Below are 22,936 nucleotides of genomic sequence, written 5' to 3'. Positions count from 1 at the left end.
TCTGCCGCCATTGCAAGATTCTCATTTCTCATATCTTGCAGATAAAGCTGCTGTGCAATGGCTGTTGACACATTGCACTCCAACAACTCCACTGCATGTTTATTTCCAAGACACCCTTGGATGGAGAGGGCCAGGAACCAGGTTACTTAATCATCTGTCCTCATGTTTCCTTGCTTGAAGGAATGGATTTGCTGACATGCCCAGTTACACTCAGCTTGGGATTTGAAATATTTTTCAATCTCCCCCTTGAGATTATCCCAGGTAGGCCAGTGACCAGCAGTAGAGCACTCCTGTAACAACCAAGAGTTAGTTACTCTGGCGCACAACTCAGACAAGCAAGAAAAGTAATGAAAGGGAGTGGTTACCCCTTAAGATGCAACCAAGTTAGTTGTGGGTAAACAACAGGAGGACTTGCTGAGGAGTCTCCTGGATCTATTGAGGTTTATATACTACTACAGTGTGTTTATACTTATGTACTGTACAGTTGATGAAAGCAGTGGCTGATAATGTCAGAGGGCGCAGCCCGTGTGACCAGCTCCACTGTGTGAGAGATTTGTAGCTGAAATAAGAAGAAAGGCAGCGCAGTGCGAGAAGGTGGAGTTTGAACAAAATGGAAAGTGCCGCATGGCACAGTGTGTGAAAACTACAGTAGAAAGTAAAAGAGCAGAATGAAAATTAAAGGTCCAAAAATTGTGTATCATAACACTACCCCCCTCCTAAGGCTCGACTTCCAGGCTCGACCAAGTACCGGAGGTAGTAGTTAAATTTTCAGGTATAGGTTGAAAAAGGGAATTAAAAAGTGTTGAATCCATGCCTCTAAGCTTCCTAGGAGCTGAGGGATTCTTAGAATAAAATTCTCAAATAGCATCACGGGAATTGTCCAGATGGGCTTCTGGTTCCCATGTTCTGTCCTCATCTCCATAGCCCTTCCATAGGACTAGGAACTCTAACTTTCCACGCTTCAAGCGTGCATCTACCACTCATTCAACTTCAAACTCTTCTTCACCTTCCTGGGTGACTACAACCGGTCCGGGCCGGTCCACGCGCTGTCCCAGCAGTGGCCCTTTGTAGGGTTTTACACGGCTAATATTGACCGTGGGTACTACCATCTTTCATTTTGGGAGTTCCAGCTCCACTGCATTGGGTTTGACTTCCTTAATCCGGTAAGGACCAATCCACTTTTTGGTCAGTTTTCTAGACTGCCGATCTTTTAATTTCAACTGGTCGGTATCTAACCAGACTAGGTTACCGACCTTGTAGTCAGGGGCCTTAGAGTGTCTACTCTCTGCCCTGTCTTTCATCTGCTCTGCAGTTTTGAATAGCACCTTGCGCATTTTGTCTAAGACGGACATGTCTTTAGCCATGTTCTCAGCAGCCTCATTCTTGCTTTTTCCAGGTTCTACACCCATTCTGGGAAGGTACAATCTTGTAACCTCGAATGGTGCTTTTCCTGTAGCCGATGATTGTTTAATATTGTATGAGAACTGGGCTATCTTTAGCCACTTGGCCCAATCTGTCTGTCTGTTGTTAATAAATATATGGAGGTATTGCTTCAATTCCTGATTGAGCCTCTCCGTTTCTCCATGAGTCTGCGGATGGAACACCGTGGATAATTTAGGTTTGATGTCCAGCATCCAGCATAATTCTTTCGTAAATTTGCTAGCGACTTGTGGCCCTCTATCGGACATAACCGTTTCTGGCAATCCATGGATAGACCACATGAAATCTTTAAATAAATCTGCCGTACCAGCAGCTGTAATGCTTTTATTGGTGGGAATGAACACCACTTCTTTGGAGAAGCGATCTACTACCACCATTACTGAATCATACCCATTTGATTCAGGTAGATCTGTTGTGAAGTCAACCGATATGTCCTGCCAGGGACCAGCTAGTATCGGATTTGGCATAAGTTTACTGGCCGGCGGTTGATGTGAATTCTTTGCCATGGCACATCTCAGACAGGATTTTACGTATTCCTGTATGTCTTTGACCATGCCAGGCCACATGTAGTTCCTGGAGATCAACTCCATTGTTCGTTGCCACCCAGGGTGCCCAGCCACTGGAGTGTCGTGATGTCTGTCTGTTGCCTTGATCCTTGCAGACTCAGGCACATAGATTTTGTTGTTAAAGTGGAAGAGCCCGTCTTCCCATAAATAGTTTTCATTGCTATCAAGGCGCGCCTTCTCTTCTGAGGAGATGTCTTTCTTGAAGACTTCTAGAAGATCGGAATCCTGCCTGATTCTAACATTGGCAACCCTTGATTGGTCTATCAAGGTAACACCTTTGTTGTCATCTTTGATGCCATTGGCATGATCCTCTCTTCTGGATAAAGTGTCCGCTTTCCCCATAGAACTTCCAGGCTTATGAATTAATTTATAATTAAACCTTGACAAGTATACCGCGTAGCGGGCCTGTCTTCGGTTCAAGTCTTGGGCTGTCATAAAATACTCCAGATTCTTATGATCAGTCCAAATTTCAAATTGGTGTCTAGCACCTTCTAAGTAGTGCCGCCAGTGTTTTAGAGCTCTAATGATGGCCAGCATCTCCTTATCATAGATTTGATAGTTGCGCTCTGTAGGCAACAAACTATACGATAAATAGGCACAAGGCCTCCAAAGATCGTCAGGGCATTTAATTGACAAAACAGCCCCAGTAGCAAAATCAGAAGAGTCGGTTTCTAGCCGGAACTCTTTGTCTAATTCTGGAAATGCTAATATGGGCGCCGTTGTAAACACCTGTTTAAGCTTATCAGAAGCTTCTTGTTCTTTGGCGTCCCAGTGCCAAATAATGACCTTTTTAGTGAGATCGTTCAACGCTCTCGTGATTTTTGCGAAGTTTTCGATAAACCTTTGGTAGAAATTGCCTAAGCCAAGGAAGGCCCTAACTCCTTTGACGCGAGTAGGTTCTGGCCACTCCAAGATAGCTTGAACTTTCTCAGGATCCATCCTAGTTCCGTTCTGGCCTATGATCATACCAAGGAAGTCTACTTCCTTCACTTTAAAATTACATTTTTCGGGTTTGACAAATAGGTGCCGTTCCTGTAAGCGTCAAAGGACTTCTTGCACGATCCTGTCATGCTCAGCCTCATCGTCCGACTTCGTAAATATTAATAAATCGTCAATGTAAATGACGACACAGTTCTCCATATCCGCAAAGATCTCGTTCATCATGCTCTGGATGGTTGCCGGTGAATTGGTCAACCCAAAGAACATAACAAGGGGTTCAAAGGATCCTTGGTGGCACGTGAACACGGCCTTCCAAGCATCTTCTTCTTTGATTTGTACATTATTGTACCTCCATCTGAAATCCATCTTTGTTAAGATCTTGGCATCAGCCAACTTGTCTACTAGCTGACTAATTAAAGGCAGCGGATACGCATTTTTAACTGTGTGCTCATTCACGTAACAATAGTCCATAATCATACACTTCTTACCATCCTTTTTAGGAATGAAGAACACCGGGGACGTCATAGGGCTTTGGAAGGTCTAATGTAACCCTTCCTAAGCTGTTCATCTATGAAACTTGAGACCTCATCTCTTTCTGGAGCAGAGAGGGGAATCATGTGTCCTTTTCTTGGTTTGAAGGTGTCTTTCAAATCTATAGCATGGTCCCAAGGCTTGGCCTCTGGGAAACACTCTGATTTGTGTTTTGAAAAGACTTTCCAGAAGTCATGGTACTCGGGAGGTACCAGCCTCTTAATCTCTTCTTCGGGTTTCACCTCATCATTGTCATTGTCGATCTTTTCTAACAATCTGAGCTCATAAACTTGACCAGCGTTTCTCTTTTCAATACGCTCATTTTGACGGACATGATTTGGTTTACCCAAATTTACACACTCCTGAGGGCAATGTGACAATGTGACAACCCCTGTCTGCCAGTCAATCTCAGGATTGTGTTTAAATAGCCAGGTCCAGCCTAAGAATAAATTAATCTTCCCTAGTTGGGTAGCTTCGGCGGTGACTCGTTCTCTGTGTCCTTGGTATTCGACCACAAAAGAACATTTATACATGATGCAGCCACCCGCGTTAAGCGTACTATCAACGTTATAGACGGGAATAGATACATCTAATTTTACAAGGGGGAGTCCGATTTGCTCCGCCCAGACCTGATCTATGAAAATTCCGTTAGCGCCTGAATCAAGCAGGGCGCTGGTTGGGTGTACTGTGCCCCGGGCAAGGTTTTCCACACCAACATCTAAACAGATTTCCTTTTGGAATAAATACGTGCGCATCAACACACGTCTTGGGATTTCATGAAAGGGTGGCTCCAATGTTGTGCCTATTTATTGCATAGTTTGTTGTCTACAGAGCGCAACTATCAAATATATGATAAGGAGATGCTGGCCATCATTAGAGCTTTAGAGCACTGGCGGCACTACTTAGAAGGTGCTAGACACCAATTTGAAAATTGGACCGATCATAAGAATCTGGAGTACTTTATGACAGCCCGAGACTTGAACAAAGACTTCCAGAAGATTGGAGTCCTGCCTGATTTGAACATTGGCAACCCTGGATTGATCTATCAGGGTGACACCTTTGTTGTCATCTTCAATGCCATTGGCGTGATCCTCTCTTCTGGATGAAGTGTCCGCGCTTTCCCCATAGAAGCTCCAGGCTTATTATTGAGTATAGATTGGTATAATTGCATTTAGAGTAAATTATACTATTGTTGGACAGTAGGTGCAATTGGTCCGGGGAGAAGTTGAATAACTCACCAGTTGTTGAGCTTGAGACCGTCAGAACTTGACCAGTAGATAGAACTTTTAGTTTTCTAGCTGTCTATGTAGAAGAATAAGCAAAAATTTGAGACGTTAGGGCAGCGGAACAAAACCAAAACAAAGACACACCTTTTGCAATGATTCTGCAACTTTTGGTCATACTGAGTCACAACGGCACTCACAAGCAAAACCAAGCGGAGCTTGTCGGCAAGGACTCGGCCAAAATGAAGAAATTTTCTCTAAGTCCTGAGGCTGCTTGTATGTGAGTTGTTTTGAGTTTTAGGGCATCAGTGGAAATAATACAAGCCAGGAAAATATATAAATTAGCTACTAAACATTCTATTATTACTATGTATGAAAGTATTTGGTATATAATATGACAAATTTTGAGAATTTTGAGATATACTCGAGCTTGATGATGGAAAAGGAGAAAATGGAATACTACCAGGTGGGAATGGAGGGTAACTCATGTGGGGATGTGGTAGATACATATTGGGTTGATATAGCATTGGAATGGACCTAGGGGGGGCATGGTGCTGTGAATTTGGCACCTCAGATGGTGAGCCGGCAGGCATGGACATGTTGCTTCCAGATGGGAGCAAAAAGGATGTAGGGGCTGGACGAGGGGCGGCGACCTAGGATATATTAGAAAGAGGCTGTGAAAAGATAATAAAACATCACCTGTCTTTGAGCTTGAGCTCCAAATAAACCCGCAAAGCGGGGATTTGTTGTAAGATCTGGATGGGCTTTGAAATGGTCCTTGATCAAATCAAGGACCTCTTGCTTTTTGCCGTCAATGCTCAGGCTGAATGCTGCCCAATGATCCTGCAAAGACCTTGATGCCGTTGAGCCTAGTGCTTGGCCGTCTTTGCTGCTTTCAAAGCCTTGGCCTCCTGTTCTTTCCTTGCCTTCTCTTGCAGTTCTTATTCTTCTGCAGCGTGCCTCTCATGCAACTCGGCACTTGTCAGGAGCTCAGCGTGAACTTGAGGCCCCTTTTTCATCTTCCCCTTGCTCCTTATATTATTCAGCTTGTCCTTCAAGTCCGACAACTCACGCATCATGAAAGTGTTATGGCCCTGCATTATATCCCGCTCCCACCTCTTGGCTGCAGGTGGATCAACATTGCAGCGGGGGTGATTGAGCGTGAGTTTGCAGGAGAGGGTGATGGAGTGGGGATCTGGCTGCTGAGAGACTGGGACTGGGACTGTGTTTGTTGCAACATGGAGGGCTTGGCACTTATGTCCTCTAGGGGTAGAGCGCCCTGGCTTACTTGAACCCAGGCCCTTACGCCTCTAAACGGCTGGCCGATGCTGTTGTTGTTGCTGCTGTTGTTGTTGTTGTTGCTGCTGTTGTTGTTGTTGTTGCTGCTGTTGTTGTTGTTGTTGCTGCTGCTGTTGTTGTTGTTGCTGCTGCTGTTGCCACCGCCGTTGTCAAGTTCCACCTCCCTATCTGAAAGACTGGTTTCAGACCCATCAGGATCCCCTGTTTCCTCAGAGCTAGCACTGTCTGAGTTATGCTCAGAACGGTCAATGTGGCCAACAATAGTTGGCTCACATAGTATTGCTCTGTTGTCATCATCAGAAACATAATCGGGGTCATCTGATGATGGGCCATCAATCCAACCATCAGGGAAGTTGTCCGGGTACAAAGCAGGGGCATGGTTTACGGTCGATGTTGAGATGCTTGGCGCATAGTCAGCGGCTGTGAAGATATTCAGATTGAGGGGGTAGAAGCCACATTTGCGCCAGGCCTGCATAATTGTGTTAGTGACAAAAGCACTCTTACGAGCCTCCCAGTACTCTTTCACAACATGTCGCCGAGCGATGGATATCCCATATTTGGCTGTGTACAGTTCTGCATGCCGATACCAGGCTTTCTGCAGAGGACCGGAAACGCCAACATCAAGAGGCTGTAAGTGGTGAGTAGTGTGCAGAGGGAGGCAGAGAAGATGAATTTGATTCTCGATAGCGAGATCAATCATGGTAGTTGTCAGGTGCAATCCATGACCATTGTAGATGAGAAGAGTAGGCTTGCCGAACTTGTTGTGAGCACAAGATTGAGGAATAAATGATTTTCTAAACCACTCTGTGCATAAAAAGTTGTTAGTCCATCCGTTAATTGACCTAGTTAAACTGTAAAATATTAGTAAACAGATACAATGAAAAAATGGAAACATACAAAATATCAGGGTGAACTTCATACAACTCTGCATCAATGACCGTCCCTGAAAAATAAAGCCAGGGAGTACTTTTGCGCCAACAGCAGAGACACACTCTATTACTGTAACCAACTCCAGACTACCCCCATGAATTGTGTAATTTTGACGGTCAAACGAGAGAAAAAGAAATGGGGGCCATTAGAATTTTGACCGCCTCCAAGTTGAATCCCCTTCTCATCTATATTGTAGATGTTCTCCCAAGGTATGTTGTGTTCCTTAATCACTGCCTCAAACTGCTTGGAAAAGTCCTGGACAACAGGTTGGTTGAAAGCTTGAGCTCACATGGGATCAATGGTTGATGGCCTTTGTGATGCAATTTGTTTCTCATGTTTCCTGATGAAGCATCAGACCCACTTTTCAGAGGGATACTTGTTGCACATGTCGAAAACATAGGGGGCAATGGTTTTTTTGCAGAGGGGACGACCTGTATTACCTAGAAACTGAATCCATTCCAATAAAACCTCCTCCTGCGCCTGATTTAAGTGCTGCTGTTGGATGTGAGCCTCACGACATGGTACAACCTTTCCCTTATACCTCCTGAGTGCAGTGTAATAGTGCTTGATGATTCCCAGATCACAACACGCTGCCTTGAGGTTCCTGGCTGCACCAATGCTGGTAGCCTCACCTCACATGCTGCCTGTATTTGCTTTTTGAGGTCCACTACGTTGCTGGTGGGGGGCTGGGACGTCAAAGTGTGGCGACGGTGCCTTCTGGTTTGTATGGGGGGCATAAGTTAAGAGATATTAAGGGAGTTAGGAGAGTAAAACCATCGATATTGATGGGCTCTTTGCGCTTACCAGTGTGATCTTCATCTATCAACAAGTGTGCAGTTTGTGCTGAAGCGGAGCTGGCGGGCCTTGATTTATTATCTTGGTGTGTGATTGCCTGTTTTGGTCACCTAGTCACAATTTCATCATTGTTCTCATTTCTCCAGATGCCTCGAGGCCCCAATCAGCTTGGTAAGTACCTGGCATTGTAGGCACTTACCTATTGACGCTTCCCAGGACAAAACCGCAATATTCCCAGCACGATATGTGGTCAAATCTGGGCATCTTTCCCTCAAAATTCACACCTTTGGAGATCAAGAGCTTAGTGTCAGTTCTATTGTTGTCACTACAGGTAAGCTTTTCATTAAATTCTTTCACAATTATATTCTCTATACTCTATTCTACATCTGACAATTTTCTAGCTACCTGTACAGCAATTGTTGAGCCTGTGGAGGCCCAAGTGCATCTCTTTTACCGGTTGCATCCGGTGTCCAACAATAGTAGCAAACTATAGTGAAAAAGTGCAAGGTCATTTTTTGTTTTAATGACTGTGCTATAAACCACTTTTGATGATATAGCAATACTCTAAACTGTATAAATATCAATAAATATGATCTTTATTGATATTTATACAGTTTAGAGTAAGGGACTGTGCACATATGTATATAACAGATATTTTTGCTATTATAGCATATATTTGCAATTTATTGCATTTATATCTAAGTCATGTTTTCCTGATGTCTCCATTTCACAAACAGCCCTTATTGAAAATATTACCTCACAGTTCAATCTTGAAGAAATTCACCCCGTCTCAATACCAATGGAACCAGGCCAATACCTTTCCCAAATGGCATACTCCCAAAAACAATGGGGAACAAACCCAAATGGCCTCTATACTGTATCACTCATTAGTTGGTTCACTGATGTATCTTTCTATGGGAACTTGTCTAGACACAACTTTTGCTGTGCAATAACGACTCAGCCGGTTTTTAGACTCTCATAGACCAGTACATTTGAAAGCAGTGAAAAGAATAGTATGTTACTTTAAAAGTTCCAAAACACTAAAACTACATTTAGGAGGGTCAAATACTATACACTTTATGGATATACTGACACCACATTGGTCTGTCACCTCCACATGCAAATCCAAATATGCAAGTATGCTAAGGAATTCATATGGCTTTAAGCACTTTTCTCTGCAATCAAACACGTACAGCCAAATCACACACCACTTTTATGCAATAACGATGAAGCAATCATACTTTGTGAGGACCCATCTTTTTATGCCAGTTCTAAACACATAGACATATATTTTTATTTCATTTGCAAACAAGTACTCAAAAAGGATTTATGTGTTCAATATATAAACACAAACATAATATTGCTGACACTTTCACTAAAGCTCTGCCTTCAAGAACTTCCATATCTCTTTGACTATTCATGGGCATTAAATGATTATATTTCATTCTTGTTTTTTATTGTCATCTCTTTTTTGTGTGTGCCTTATTCTATCCTTTTTGTATTGAGGAGAAGGAGTGTTGGAACTTTGGATTACACTCCAAGTAGAATAGTATATGGTCACATGAGCATCACACTGGGTTCATATTCTTTTGAACTAACTTTTCCTGTATGCTTCATTTTATCTTGCCTCATTATATTTGTATTGGCAACTATTCATACTTATATTGTCTAGTTTTCACATACAGTAGCATAGCCACATAGCTAGCTACAGTTGTCTGTTTTTAGACAGACAAATAAATTAACACTCTCAATGGTCATATCTTAGGAATGTTATCTGGTAGCATCTCCAGTTTTAAAAGGTTAGAAGCCTTGGCTTGTGCCGGAACCTCACTTATTTCTACCAGCTAGTATTCATTCATTTCTATATACTGACATTCTGCATAGGCGGCTGCTCAAAAGTAGGGATGGTAAAGTTCAGTTCAGAGGCTTTTTTTTTCCAAACCCCAAACCAAACCAAGTACCATTAGCTGTCACAACACCAACAAGATACTATCTTGGGGCACTCACTGAAGCACAACTAACTACAATTCAATGGAAGGAAAGGAAGTGTAAAATTCATGAAAAAGGGAGGTTGACTTCACTAATGTTGGTATATACTAATATACTACAATACATGAGGTACTGTACAGTTGATAAATCAAGTTAAAAGTCTGATGTCTAGCATGTGACCAGTCACATGATCAGTCACATGACTATGAAAAGTCCAAAAAGTAAAGTAAAGTAAACAGTCACATATGTGACTTGGAAAATGAAAAGTAAAAGTACAGTAAAAGTAAAGTGTAAAAGTAGGTGCTGGTGTGTCAATTGTAACATTATGACTGAACTGAACTGAATCAATACAAACCAAGCTCTGCTGGTTCAGTTCTGGTTTGAACTAGTTTAAACCTCCAAACCAATTAAAACCATGGGAAATTTGGGCAAAATGGCTCAGGAGGCTCAATTCTGGTTTAAACTGGTTCTGACATTGTAATTCACTTAATATGAGTTACATAGTGATTTATGGGGCACACAACTGTTTAGCTTATATTTTACTTTGACACAATATGTATTAATATACTATTAATGCAAAAATGTCAACAGAGGATCCTTGAATAGCCAAGTAATCACATGCCATCAATGATAGCACTGGGTTTTGAGCAGAATGATTACTATATGTTGATTAGTTAGAAGTGGTGGAAATGGTGCTTACACCCTAACACTTAATTACATCAATAACATATGTCTCTAGTGGATTCTTGACAAAACCGGATAAACCCGGTCTCTGCCAAATCAGCCATTGTTCTCCATGGAGCATTGCCACCACTCCATGGAGTAACCATTGTTCTCCTAGGAGCATAATTGTACTCCTAGGAGTCATTATACTGTAGCGAGTAGCACCTCCGACTATAAGTAGTAGGGGGTTTAGTATAGGAATACCTCAGTCGTTTCTATAGCCTCTCGGGCAGCGGCTGAGGTATGTTACATTACATTTATTAGAGATCACCTTAAACTAACATCTATTGTAGTTTCACTTAGGTAAATAATAAAGTTGTTTCTATAGCCTCTCGGGCAGCGGCTGAGTTTCACTTAGTTTTATTAATTCTGAAGATAATCCTCTATTCCTTGATGAGGATCACAGGATTTAATCTCAAAATTAACTCGAGATGCAAGTACTGAACAAAGCCATAAAGCACCAGAACCTTGACCAGCTACTGGGGTAGCTTAATTGTATACAGTATATAAGCATAATACTAGCAATAATTTTGAGACATACTAATAGTAGCTAGAATAACTTCAGTAGAAAGAAGGTTTGCCTTTTTTATATTTTTGGGTATACACATCAAACTAATTTGAAAGTGAGTGAGAAAAACACAATACAAAAAATACAAACCTCTTTCTTGGGAGTAGAACATACCTGAAAATGTGCTTTTTCAAGCTAGAGGCACCACCTGTGAACCAGTATGCCTCCTTCTTAATACATAGTCAGCTAAAGTTGTTAGAGTCATTGTGTCAGTAGGTTTTAAGCAGAAATGAATGCCCCATGGGCTTACTAGCATACATTACACTAATAGCCAGACTCCGACTTGCTATCTAATGTACATACATCTGTTGTGTATAGTGTACACACATCTTCTGTGCATGGGTCATTGTCACAGCTGGCTTAGGATTTTTTGTTACACTAATAGATATATGAGTGAAAAACTGGAAACAAAGAAAGCAGGGACAATGTTCTAACTCTTTTAGCCTATAGGGTCTGCAAATGGGTTGTTATCATCAGCAACACTATCACCAATATTACAACTATCAACACAATTAATGGTACTGTAATTCTCACTGATGTGGATAGAAGGGGCTACAATGTCATCTAATAAATCCTCAGGTGGGGGGCTGCTAATCTGCATGCAAGTAGAGGGGCCACCAAGGGCCTATTCACTCATTGGCCTTGCACATTTGATGCTTCGGCTGCTTATACCCACTTGCTGGCCATTAATGATTTTCCATGACAGCTTTACAACTTGTCTGGACCCTGTAACCTGGAAGACTGGGGCCACATTTACCTTGGCTGCTGGTTTTACTGGGGAGTCATCTTGCTCTGACTTATACCAATTTATTTCTAAAGCATCCTTGAGTATGTCATTAGCATTGGCAGCACAGGCATAATTGGTGACATCAGACATGTGGGGACAGTGAGTTTTTTCCGAGTTGGAGATGGTGGAGGAGAAGAGGACTATTTATTCTCCACCAGCCCATCTCTATTGTCAAACTGCATTCAAAAGACCTCAATCCAAAATGTAAGTGTGTAGAGGTTGACATTGTTGGAAAAGAGGGAATAGAAGGGAGCAGAGCGGGAGCAAAGAATAGATATGGATAGAGAGGATGCACCTAGACTGAAGACCAGAAACTCAAATAGCCATCCCCATTCATGTGAGCAGTGGCTACCCAGCCAACTCACACACCTAATTGACTATGCTATACAGCACCATACCAGCCACCAATATTACTGCATCAGAAAGTGCAAAAACATGCAAACAGCAAACAGCAAGCGCAGACATAGTAGCAGAGGAGCAACAAAGTCCTAAACAAGATAGTTATGAGAAAAGGGGTGAGTAAAGCCTAAATAAAAGCAAATACACAAAAACACACTTTAGTGTACACAACAGGAGCCAGATAGCTATATAACATAGTACTAGCCCTCAAGCTGCAAATGTATACAAACAACAAATAGCAAGCACAGAATGGGTAGAAGAAAGGGCCATCTGGATGGCACAACAGCTAGAAAGTGGTGACCAAGCCCAAACTACACACTAATATGATATCACTGTCACTCCCATTCTTGCTGCCACAACACCATGCACCAGCTATCAATAGCTACACACTCGCAAGTGCAAGCGGGCAAGACTCATCTATGACAAGCTGATGTGAGCAAAAGAGGAGGAGGGGATTAAAATGGGAGAAAAGAAGTGGCAAGGAACTAAGAACCAAGCCCAAATGCATGTATACCCAAGGCTCAATACTGTGCTGCAAGCACAAACACAACCATCAGCACATGGCAACACCAGCCACTGAAATTTCTGCATATGCCAGTACAAATGTGAGCACAACACCAATGGCAAGCGTAGCATGCACAAAGAAGCCTAAACAGTGTAGTTGTAAGTAAATGCGTGGGCAAACCTAGACACTTACAGTATGTTACAGTTGCCTGTTTTAAACAGATGAATTAATACTCTAGATATAACAACTAAAGTTTTTATACTCTGGCACCCAACAACAACAAACAGGGAGGGTGATTGGAGGAGTGGATAAATCCCTTATGATAGAACTGAATTAGTTGTTGGTAGACAACAGGAGGACTTGCTGAGGAATCTCCTTGATCTGTTGGGGCATTTATACTACTACAGACTACTTGTACATATGTACTATACAGTGGCTAAGTGTTATGGCTGATGATGTTATAGGGTGCAGCCCTTGTAAGCTGCTCCACTATGTGAGAGAGTTGTAGTTAAAAATAAGAGGAAGCAGCGCAGAAAGAGATAATAAAGATACAAGTGGAGTTTGAAAATAAAAGAAAACACCAAATGGCACAAATGTCCAAAAATGGTAAAAAAAGTCAAAGAGGAGAATGAAAGTTGATGTATTGTAACACTAGATGGTCATGTCTTAGAAATGCTAGTTGGTAGTGTCTTCAGTTTTAATACTACTACCACTAGAAAGCACTCTCTCAGCTGCCACAAAAGACCCTTGAATTTGCAGATAATCATATGCCATCAATAATAGCACTGGTTATTGAGCTAAGTGATGCTACCTCAGGTAGTACATCTTGGCAGCATTGGGTTTATAATTTAATATGTCATTTTCAGGCCCCTACTAGTACTAGGGCATCTAAAGGAATGTTAAAAGATGAGGAAAACCTCCTTATGACTCTTTTGGAAAAAAACAAAACAAAAAAGCAGCCAAAATGGAGGGAGCCAAAAACAGTATATATAGTTTTCTTCCAAGACCAATGACTAATTATTATTCTTAGCTATATGGAAGAGAGCTGCTGATATGCTAGCACAAGAAGGCAATGAAGATGTAACACAACAATCTAGATGAAAATGAGAGCTCTTAAGTAAAAAAAGGACATATATCAGACACCTTTAGTGACCAGGAGGAAGATCAAGAACAGGATAAAACAACAATCGTCCTATGAATATGATAAATAATATCATAGATGATATGTCTGATGATCATCCTCAGCCTATCAACTCTCAGTCTTTGGATGATAACACCATAAGTGTTTCTTCTCCTTTATTTTAAGGCTTGCTTACCAAGCTACATTTTTATAAAGTTGTTCAAAGTTCAACAACAACTACTTTCAACTCAGGATCAACTTCATGCTTGTGATATAGTCATAGTCCTAGCATTTTGCATCTCTCCGTCAAACCATTATCCTTCAAGGCTAAGCTAAGGTCTACAACTTGCTCCACTTTAGATATATTGCTAGTCTTGGTCACAAAGTTATGAGGACATACACTACAATGCAATAAGATCTTCCAAACTCTTTTAACCACCAATCCATATACTGGGACTTATTAATTAAAGCTACCAGTGATGACAAAGTTGCTGCCTCTTTGGCTGACAAAATGAAGGTTTTACAAGATGACCAAGGCTTGAAAGCTCAAGTATTAGAATATATGGGTACACCTTATTATGGCAAACATACCTTAACCATTCAATTAGAACAGGTTTGGAAATGATGCACACAGGTTAGAGGAGAGCTTGTTTCTAAGACCAGATTAGGTGTTCCTCTTATATATTATATCAAACTATTAAATCAAACAGTTTCTGCAATGGGGAGGGGCTTGGGGGTCTCATTCTATGGATGATCAATTCTAGTGCATTTATCAATGCAAACTTTAAGGTATGTTATTGTCTTGTAAAAATATATACAGTTTGATTTGTTGTATTGGAGAAAATATCTGATGTTATGCAATTATGGAAAAACAACATCTTCAAAGTGTTCTTCTAAAGTCAATGGTGGGTACCTAAAGGCAAAGGAAGAAAATATGGTAAAAAAAAACAACTCATATCTCTATAATCCCACTACACTCGCCCTTATAGCATGCTCTGTAAGGTTTTTCTCACTAATTTATTCACAAATTTAACCAAGTTGAATGCACTTTACCTGGTACTATCAATAATGTGATGGTGGGTTCTTCAAAGACTCTTTTGCCCCAAGGCATTGTACTGTATTTTTTCTGGTCATTGTATATATTTGTCTCATTTAACTTGATTAGAACAACTCAACCCCAGATAACAACAACAATCACAAAAACCACCTTGGTAATAACCACCCCACAAACACCTCTTTTATTCACAAATTTAATTATATATTTAGGTTGAATATGCTTTACTTGGCACTATCAACAATAGCATCATAGAATTCTCTTGCTCCAAGATACTATATCATCTGCTTTCTGGTTATTTTATATATTTGCCTCATTTAATTCAAAGAGGGGAGCATTATATGAATCTAATTCAATATTTTAGGGAACGGTCCCCAATATTTCTGACACACATGTTTAGTGATATTAAAGAGTATGTATGGTGAATTGTTTGCTTTAATTTTTTAATTTTCTTTCTCTCATATTTCATCCTCTAAAGGAATAAAGTCAAATATGAGATGGAAGTATTCAGAAAAAGCTAAAGTACTAGGACCACCCCTGAGAAATAGGCAGCAAGGGCTTTTAAGCAGTAATTTCATATATTTATAGCCTTTATTAGTATATTGTGCTTTTATAAATCATTGATATTTTGACTGCTTTTACATTTTGAGAATAAGTGGAAATGGAATGCTCTGGATTGATGTAGTTAGCTTTAAATGGTGTTTATAGGAATTATAGTCATTTATATCAATACATTGCAAGGTTGTATACAGCTGGGGTGACTTTGATATAGTTGACTTTTTATGCTATATGCTATAAGCCTGCATATTTTTGCATCCAGTGTAATATTGTGTACTATAGCATGGGACTTTGTAAGATTTGCACTTACAGATCTGAACTGATCTGAATGATATTTTGCTATTATAGTATATTTTTTGCACTTTATTGCATTTATAGCCGCATCATGTGTTCCTGATAGAAGTTAAACCCAAGGAAGAAATTAAGAGGCTGGTATCTCTGAAAAGCCTTTTCAAAATGCAAATCAGGACACTTTGCAGAAACTAAGCCCTGGGACCATGCTATAAAATTGAAGGACACCTTCAAACCTCATAATGGAGACATGATTCCAAAAAGAGAATAGGTTTCTAGTTTCATAGATGAGAAACTTAGGATGGGTTACATCAGACTTTCTAAAAGCCCTATGATGTCCCTGGTGCTCTTCATCCCTAAGAAGGATTGAGGTTCTAAGGTGTCACACAGAGCGTGGGAAAACCAAAGAATATAGTCTTTGGGCCAGCGTCAAGTCACAACTTGATCCCAAATAATCATTAACCACTTGTACTCGCATTATAGATATTGTAGATATCCACTACACTACACAATCTTTCTTCCATTCTATCCAGCACACACACTTCCCACTCTTTTATAAAACTACAATCATCCTCTGCAATTTGGTCATGCCAGAACCCAGCAATCAGCAAAATCCACAGGTCCCAGATTTCAATGCACCAGAATTTGATGCAGCCTGCAATGGCCTCATGCAAGCTCTAAACCTTACCTATGACAAAGCTACCCAAAACATAGAGGGAACATGGAGGAACCAAAACCAAATCCCACTTCAAGTCAATTCTATTCAACCCGGCATTAGACCACCATCACCAAGTCCTGGGTTAAGTGACTAAGATAGATTACAAAGAGTGTTGAAACAGTCAAGGTTATAGTCTGTTAGCCTTGTTAGATGAACTATGTCATAAGTTAATATTAGTACAAGGCCTGGTAGCTCAGTTAGTTAGAGCGCTGCCATATATAGGCAAAGATCCTGGGTTCAATCCCCAGCCGGTCGACTTTGCTTTTATGCACCTACTGTGTTCAGGTGGTATCTGAGGTTGTATGGCTAAATCCAATAACAAGTACAAGACTTCAATTGTCTCCTTGCATGGTGTCAAAATTTTTGGCTAGCCCAAAAATATCCCTTTTCTCAACCCCTTGGCCATTGTGATGGGTGTCTTGATATTGGTGCACAATTCCACAAGTAATATCCGAGTTGCCCTTAGAACTATTGAGCTTAAAGTATTGCTATATCATCAAAAATGGTTTATAGCACAGTCATTATAACAAAAATGACCTTGCACTTTTTCACTATAGTTTACTATAATTTACTTTAAATGCAATTATAACAATCCATACTCAATTATATTCAAAAAAAACACTAATAAAGCAAATTATATTGATTCTAAATATTTAAAATGCTGCAGCACTATTGTAGTGTCTGTAATTATGATTTGGATGCTTTTGCTGCTTCCTCTAAAGCATCAAAATCAAATATAAGCTCAGATGCATCAGATTGCCCCATTGTTATACAACCATTTCTACAAAAATACTTGAGGTTAAAAAAAAGGTTTGAATGATAATGAATTTCTAGTAAGCTCTTACCAAACATATTCATCAATCTCATCAAATACAGCTGCCAAGTATGTAGGAGAACATTTCTGAAATATTTCCAACAACCTCATATGATGGTCACACCTTGTAAAAGTATAATTAGTATAGATTTATGGTGATGAAGATGACCCACCTAGCAGAAAATGCTGTCTCTGAGAATTCTATTGTAATGTTGTTAATAGCACCTAGTAGAGTGCATTCAATCTGGTAAATAACTTTGATTGTCAGTTTTATTTAAAGAAAGATATAAACACTTACAAAGCATACTACTAGAGCCAAAGTAGGGAGATTGTATAAATAAGGGGTTATTTTTTCTACCATACTTTCTACCTTCAATAAAGCTTTAAAATAACTCACCTTTAAATCTATGCTGTTATTGATAAAAGCTCCTGAGTTTATAATTCAATGGATTGTATGATAGCTGATATAAACTCTCAGTCTGTGTGTAAAAGACTGTATTGATATCTACCTGTAAGGATAATGTTAAATGCTATGGTAGATGTAAGTAAATGTTGTTGTGACTATAATGAAATAACATACCTCAGTCTGTGTGTAAAAGACTGAGGCTCTAGAATGGAAATCTATGAGTTTTTGGTGTAACCGTAGGAAAATTATGTATTAGGTAATGCTAGAAAAGCGGACAAGATAGAATGAAGTCTGCAAACATAGGTAGAAAGAAAGATATAAGAGATGTGAATGTATAATACTAACACACCCCCTCAAACCAAAATCAGCCCCATGAGCTTGACAAAATATTCTAGTTTCGAACGAGAGAGAGGTTTAGTGAGACAATTAGCTGGCATGTCATTTGTAGGACAATATAGTAGGTTGATCTTGTTGTGTTCAATGGCTTCTCGTATAAAGTGGAAGTGTGTGTCTATGTGTTTGGTTTGTGCATGGTAGACATTGTTTTTTGAGAGTTCAATGGCACTTTTGTTGTCATTATATAAAGTTATTTTTGATGGTTTTGATGCGGCTGTGATTTTGGCCCATATGTTTCGCAGCCACATGGCTCCTTTGGTTGCATGTGAGATGGATATGTACTCGGCCTCAGTAGTGGACAGTGCAACCAGTGGTTGCATTTTCGAGTTCCATGATACTGCACCTCCATTGACTCTGAAAACGTAGCCGGAGATGGAGTGTCTATGGAGGTGAGAGGCAAAATCTGCATCAGTGTATCCAACAAGGTCCTCGCTGGTTGAGCCTATTACTAAGTGTAGGTCTCTTGTTGTTTTGAGATACTTGAATACTTGTTTTGCGGCTGACCAGTGTGCTTGTCCAGGATTTTCAAGAAAACGAGAGAGGCTTGAAATTGCAAAGGAGATGTCGGGATGAGTAAACTGAGATGGGTACATAAGTGAACCAATTGCCTGTCTGTAAGGTATGGTTGTCATCTCTTGACTGTCATTTGTATTGGTAGGTGATTGTCCCTTATTCAGCAGTGTACCCGGCTCCATGGGTGTTGATATTGGTTTGGACTCAGATAGGTTAAAACAAGCAAGTATAGAGTTGATGAAGGCTTGTTGGCCAAGAAAGATGGTGCATGACTCTCTGTCTCATTGTATGTCAATACCTAATAGCCATTTTACTTCTCCTAGATCTGTTATCTCATATTCTCCCTTCATTCCTTTTTTGAAAACTTCGACGGATGAGATGGTGCTACCAGCAATCAACATGTTGTTAACAGAGACAGCCACTACGACGCTGTCTTGTTTATTGTGGTGTATAAATAAGGTGTGGTCATGTTGTGACTTGGTGAAGCCAAGATTAGCGAAGGTTGTGGATAGTTTTGCATACCACTGTTTGCCAGCTTGTTTTAGTCCATATAGTCCTTTATTCAACTTGCATACTAATCCTTTTTGTTCTGGCTTTAGGTAGTTTGATGGCGGGTACATATATATATCCTCATCAATGATGGCATTTAGATAGGCACTTTTGATGTCTATTTGATGGAATTCCCACTTCTGGGCGGCTGCATGGGCAAGTATAAGTCGGATTGTTGTCAAACGTGATACTTCCGAGTAAGTCTTGTTGTAGTTGACATCATATTGCTGACTGTTGCCGTTTGCAACTAACCGAACCTTGAATTTTAGGATCTCGCCCTCAGGACTGCATTTTATTTGGGGAATATAGTGACATCTTATGATGTTGGCATTTTGCGGCGCTTTGACAAGAGTCCAGGTGCGCAAATTTTCTATTGCCTGAATTCTTCATTAATAGCCTCTAACCACTTGTCTCTATGTGGTCCTTGTGGCGCTTCAGCCATTGTTGGCGTGTTGCTGTTGAGTTGTGCGTCCAGATCTGCAGCTAGGAGGCAGGCGCTTGTGTAAGCTCTGTTGTCGCTGTTTTCATTGCCTGACTCATCCGGTGGGATCAGTGCGGCTGATGCGACACTTTGTCCTTCATGCAAAGCCCTGTAGAAGCCCTGTGGCTTCAGTTCTGCACATCTGGGACTTTTGCGAGGCTCAATTGTGGGTTTGAAGGCCTCTAAAAGGTCGTTTTGAGGTTTCGGAGGGATTTGATGGTGATTTGGGGCTTTGTCAATGATGGGATTGGGGTGGATGATGAGCTGATGGAGTGGATGAGGTTGTATCGCAGGTGGATTGATTGGATGAGGTTTGAGGTGGCGTTGATAGACGTGATCAAGTGGGATTGGTAACACCGCGGGCATTGGCTTATATGAGCTGGGATTATGAAGGGATTTTACAGGGATGACTTTATTATTAGTTGCTGCCAATGACCTAGGGAAATAAATAGATAATTTTCAAAATATAATTCCCAATCAATATTGCCTATGTCTGCAGCTTTGAGAGTGGAAAAAATCATTATCATCTCACAATATAATCTTTGCAATTGATCAGCACATTGTCAAAAAAATCACACTCAATGCTGATATTTAATATGATGATATTTATGGAGAAGATATTTAGAATATTATCAGAGAATTAAATATAAAATTCTCCACCATTGAATCAGTGATTTTATGATAATAATATTTTTGAAATATTCCCATATATTTTTCTCATTTATCTGCAGCCTTTTATTAGAAAAAATCCCCAAACATATCCCTGGACTGTTTGTTTTATCTTATCGCACGTTTGATTTACAATCAAAGCAGCGCTTCAATCGAAGACTTACCTAGTGTCACACTAGTCACACACTGTGATGCTGAGGCTGCGTTGTACGACACTTTTGTTAGACATCCTGGTCAATGATCTGCACTGAAAACTGTAAGTTTTTTTTTCTATTTTTCTACTTTGTGTGGTATCTGATTGGTTCTCTATCATCCAGGGCAACAAATGATGTACCTGCGCATTTGGATTGCAGCGGTAAGTTCATCCATTCCTCGCCTAGTTGCGTGATCACCGTGACCATCCACCCGTCTTCCCAGATTTCATGGCTGCCGTTGTTTCCTCGATAATCTGATCCAAGTCTGACGTGTTCTCATCTACACTTACTATACTTGCCCTGTACGGTGTACCAGTGCTCCCATTTATAATCGCAACAAGCAAGATCTTCATCAAAAAATTGTTCTCATTTTGTTCTCGTCCCGTTCTATATAACGATGTAGGTGGTCTTCTCTGTCCGTGTACTCAAGGATCTGATGTTTCCTCAAGGCGAATAAAATACTGGACTGTTTGCCCCGAGAGTGTTCATGGAATTTGGTCTTTGTTATCTCTCAATGACAGTGCATAACTACATTCAACAAATACAAACAAAATGAATATATTTGCAGCATTGTTGTCAGTTACATTATTCCACATCAAACGATTGCATGAGCTAAAATCCTGGTGAGTAATACTGGACGCAATACAAGAACAAATGTGCATACCCTGTCCAATGGCAGGACGTGAATAAAGTCCTGACCCCCGACCTCCATAGGCATTTTTGCAAAGTGACAAATTATTTGTGGCAACTTGATTACGTGTTGTCGTATCGGCCTTGCATCGCAAATGTAACCTGCAGCAAATCCATATACTCAATATGGATCCTTACTTGGCTCGACTAGGCCATATTCGAGAACTGTCGCGTAGAACTTGTTGTGTTCCGATTGTTCTGGTTGTAGGAGAGGCACATCAAGACGAAAAATAGTTTGAATGGTGCCTGCCCATTGCACCTCTTCTATGCGTTGTGCGAGAAAGATAACATGGCTATCGTGCCATGCTCGAGATTTTTCTGTCCCATATCTTACTCCTCGGATAGATAATTGATCCAATGAGACTACCTGTCTTGTTGTATAGCTGTCAGTGATGCCTGTAGACTAAAGGAGATCCATTAGAAGGTGATATTTGTCGTCTCCTAAAAAACATGGCTCAGATCTGTTATTGACGCTGCTGTTGGGTTGATTAGGGTCTAGCAGATATGCAAGATGTATACCACATGCATCTTCTTGTACAACACTATCCAAAGTCTGCACTGTTTCCAACAATAAAGCGCGTACTTCTGGATTGTCAGCCAGTGTAGCCCGAATAATGGATGACCGAGACATAGTCTCCATAAAGGTTTGCTCGATTTCACCTAGAACGCATAATGCTGAACAGATCAAATTAGACTTGTAACGTACATCCGAACGCACCAAATTTTTTGTTCGTGTTCAAACGTTGCAGAACATGGATATAGCGCTCGTAGAACGGCGCTTTGTGAGAATAGACTGGACCAAACAAATCCATCATGTCACCCATATGGAGGGCCGCATGGTGATTGGGTCTGAGTCGCTGGTCGGGATAGAGTCGTTTTATCCCATCAACGTAGCAGAATATATGCTTATTGTAAGCTTGAATCTGACTTCGTGAAGTCACTTGCACGTTGGCAATTCGGACAGCACTGACTAGATCCATAAAATTTTGAAGCATGTCCCGTCGTCGACCAATGTTGTTACACCACAACCGAATAAGGGTGATAGGGAGATGGATTGTGCAAATAGTATGCCAGTTATTAGCTTTGAGTTTGCCACGTGTAGTAGTGCCCCAGTCAGGAGGAGCACAACTGATCCAGGATGGCAATATGGTACTTTCCATATCTTCCCATACAGCCGCCATCACATCCTTTCCAAGAGCATGACGAGGCGAGGAGACATGTACATAAGAACAAAGGGTGTTTTTGTGGTCGTCCGACTCGTTCACCTATGAGTAGATGATTAGCCAATAAGTGTCGAAACAATCGGAACACATACCAATGATCCGATACTTGATACTTGATACTGTCAAAAAGTTCTCTCTTGGAGTTATACTGCCTGTGATTTCCTATCAGCTCAGAGATATAAGATAGAATTTTTGTGGTTAGTTGTCAATAAAGGGCCTCGTTGGGTAAATTATCATCATCATCAGTTAAATGACGAATATACCGCGCTGCCAAGCGAAGATCGTTTTTGGTGAGGTTATTTACGGTAGGGAGTGAATGTTTGGATTGTTTAGGTCTATTTTCCTTGGGTGGGGGCCAAACATCCTCCTTTACATCCTCATGGCCAATATTCTCCATGTCAATGGAGCCAGCATCGTCAGATTCATCAACAAAATCTTTGGATATACCAGTGTCGGATAGGTCATCTTCCACAACTGAGTCGGACTCCTCCTTATCAGCTTGTGATCCCCTATAAGACACATTATAGATCTTGACAGCCTCTTGGAGAGCTTTCCTACGAGCATCT

At 40.7% G+C, this 22,936-nt stretch overlaps 2 protein-coding genes across 2 annotated transcripts; both read right to left on the bottom strand.

Moving 5' to 3' along the window:
* Positions 1-3,850: 3,850 nt before the first annotated feature.
* Positions 3,851-4,132, bottom strand: SERLADRAFT_343536 (uncharacterized protein; the record flags this gene model as incomplete). Its single annotated transcript, XM_007312346.1, has 1 exon — positions 3,851-4,132. A coding segment is annotated over one exon (282 nt), but the record flags the coding sequence as incomplete, so codon positions are not given.
* A 15,351-nt stretch (positions 4,133-19,483) lies between these two features.
* Positions 19,484-19,960, bottom strand: SERLADRAFT_432094 (uncharacterized protein; the record flags this gene model as incomplete). The annotated part of the gene is made up of 1 exon (XM_007312345.1): positions 19,484-19,960. The coding sequence occupies one exon, from the start codon at positions 19,958-19,960 to the stop codon at positions 19,484-19,486; it is 477 nt and encodes a 158-aa protein (XP_007312407.1).
* Positions 19,961-22,936: the final 2,976 nt, after the last annotated feature.

The sequence above is a fragment of the Serpula lacrymans genome, assembly GCF_000218685.1.
Source record: "Serpula lacrymans var. lacrymans S7.9 unplaced genomic scaffold SERLAscaffold_1, whole genome shotgun sequence".
Taxonomy (NCBI): Eukaryota; Fungi; Basidiomycota; class Agaricomycetes; order Boletales; family Serpulaceae; genus Serpula; species Serpula lacrymans.
This window is presented reverse-complemented; position numbering and strand designations above follow the sequence as displayed.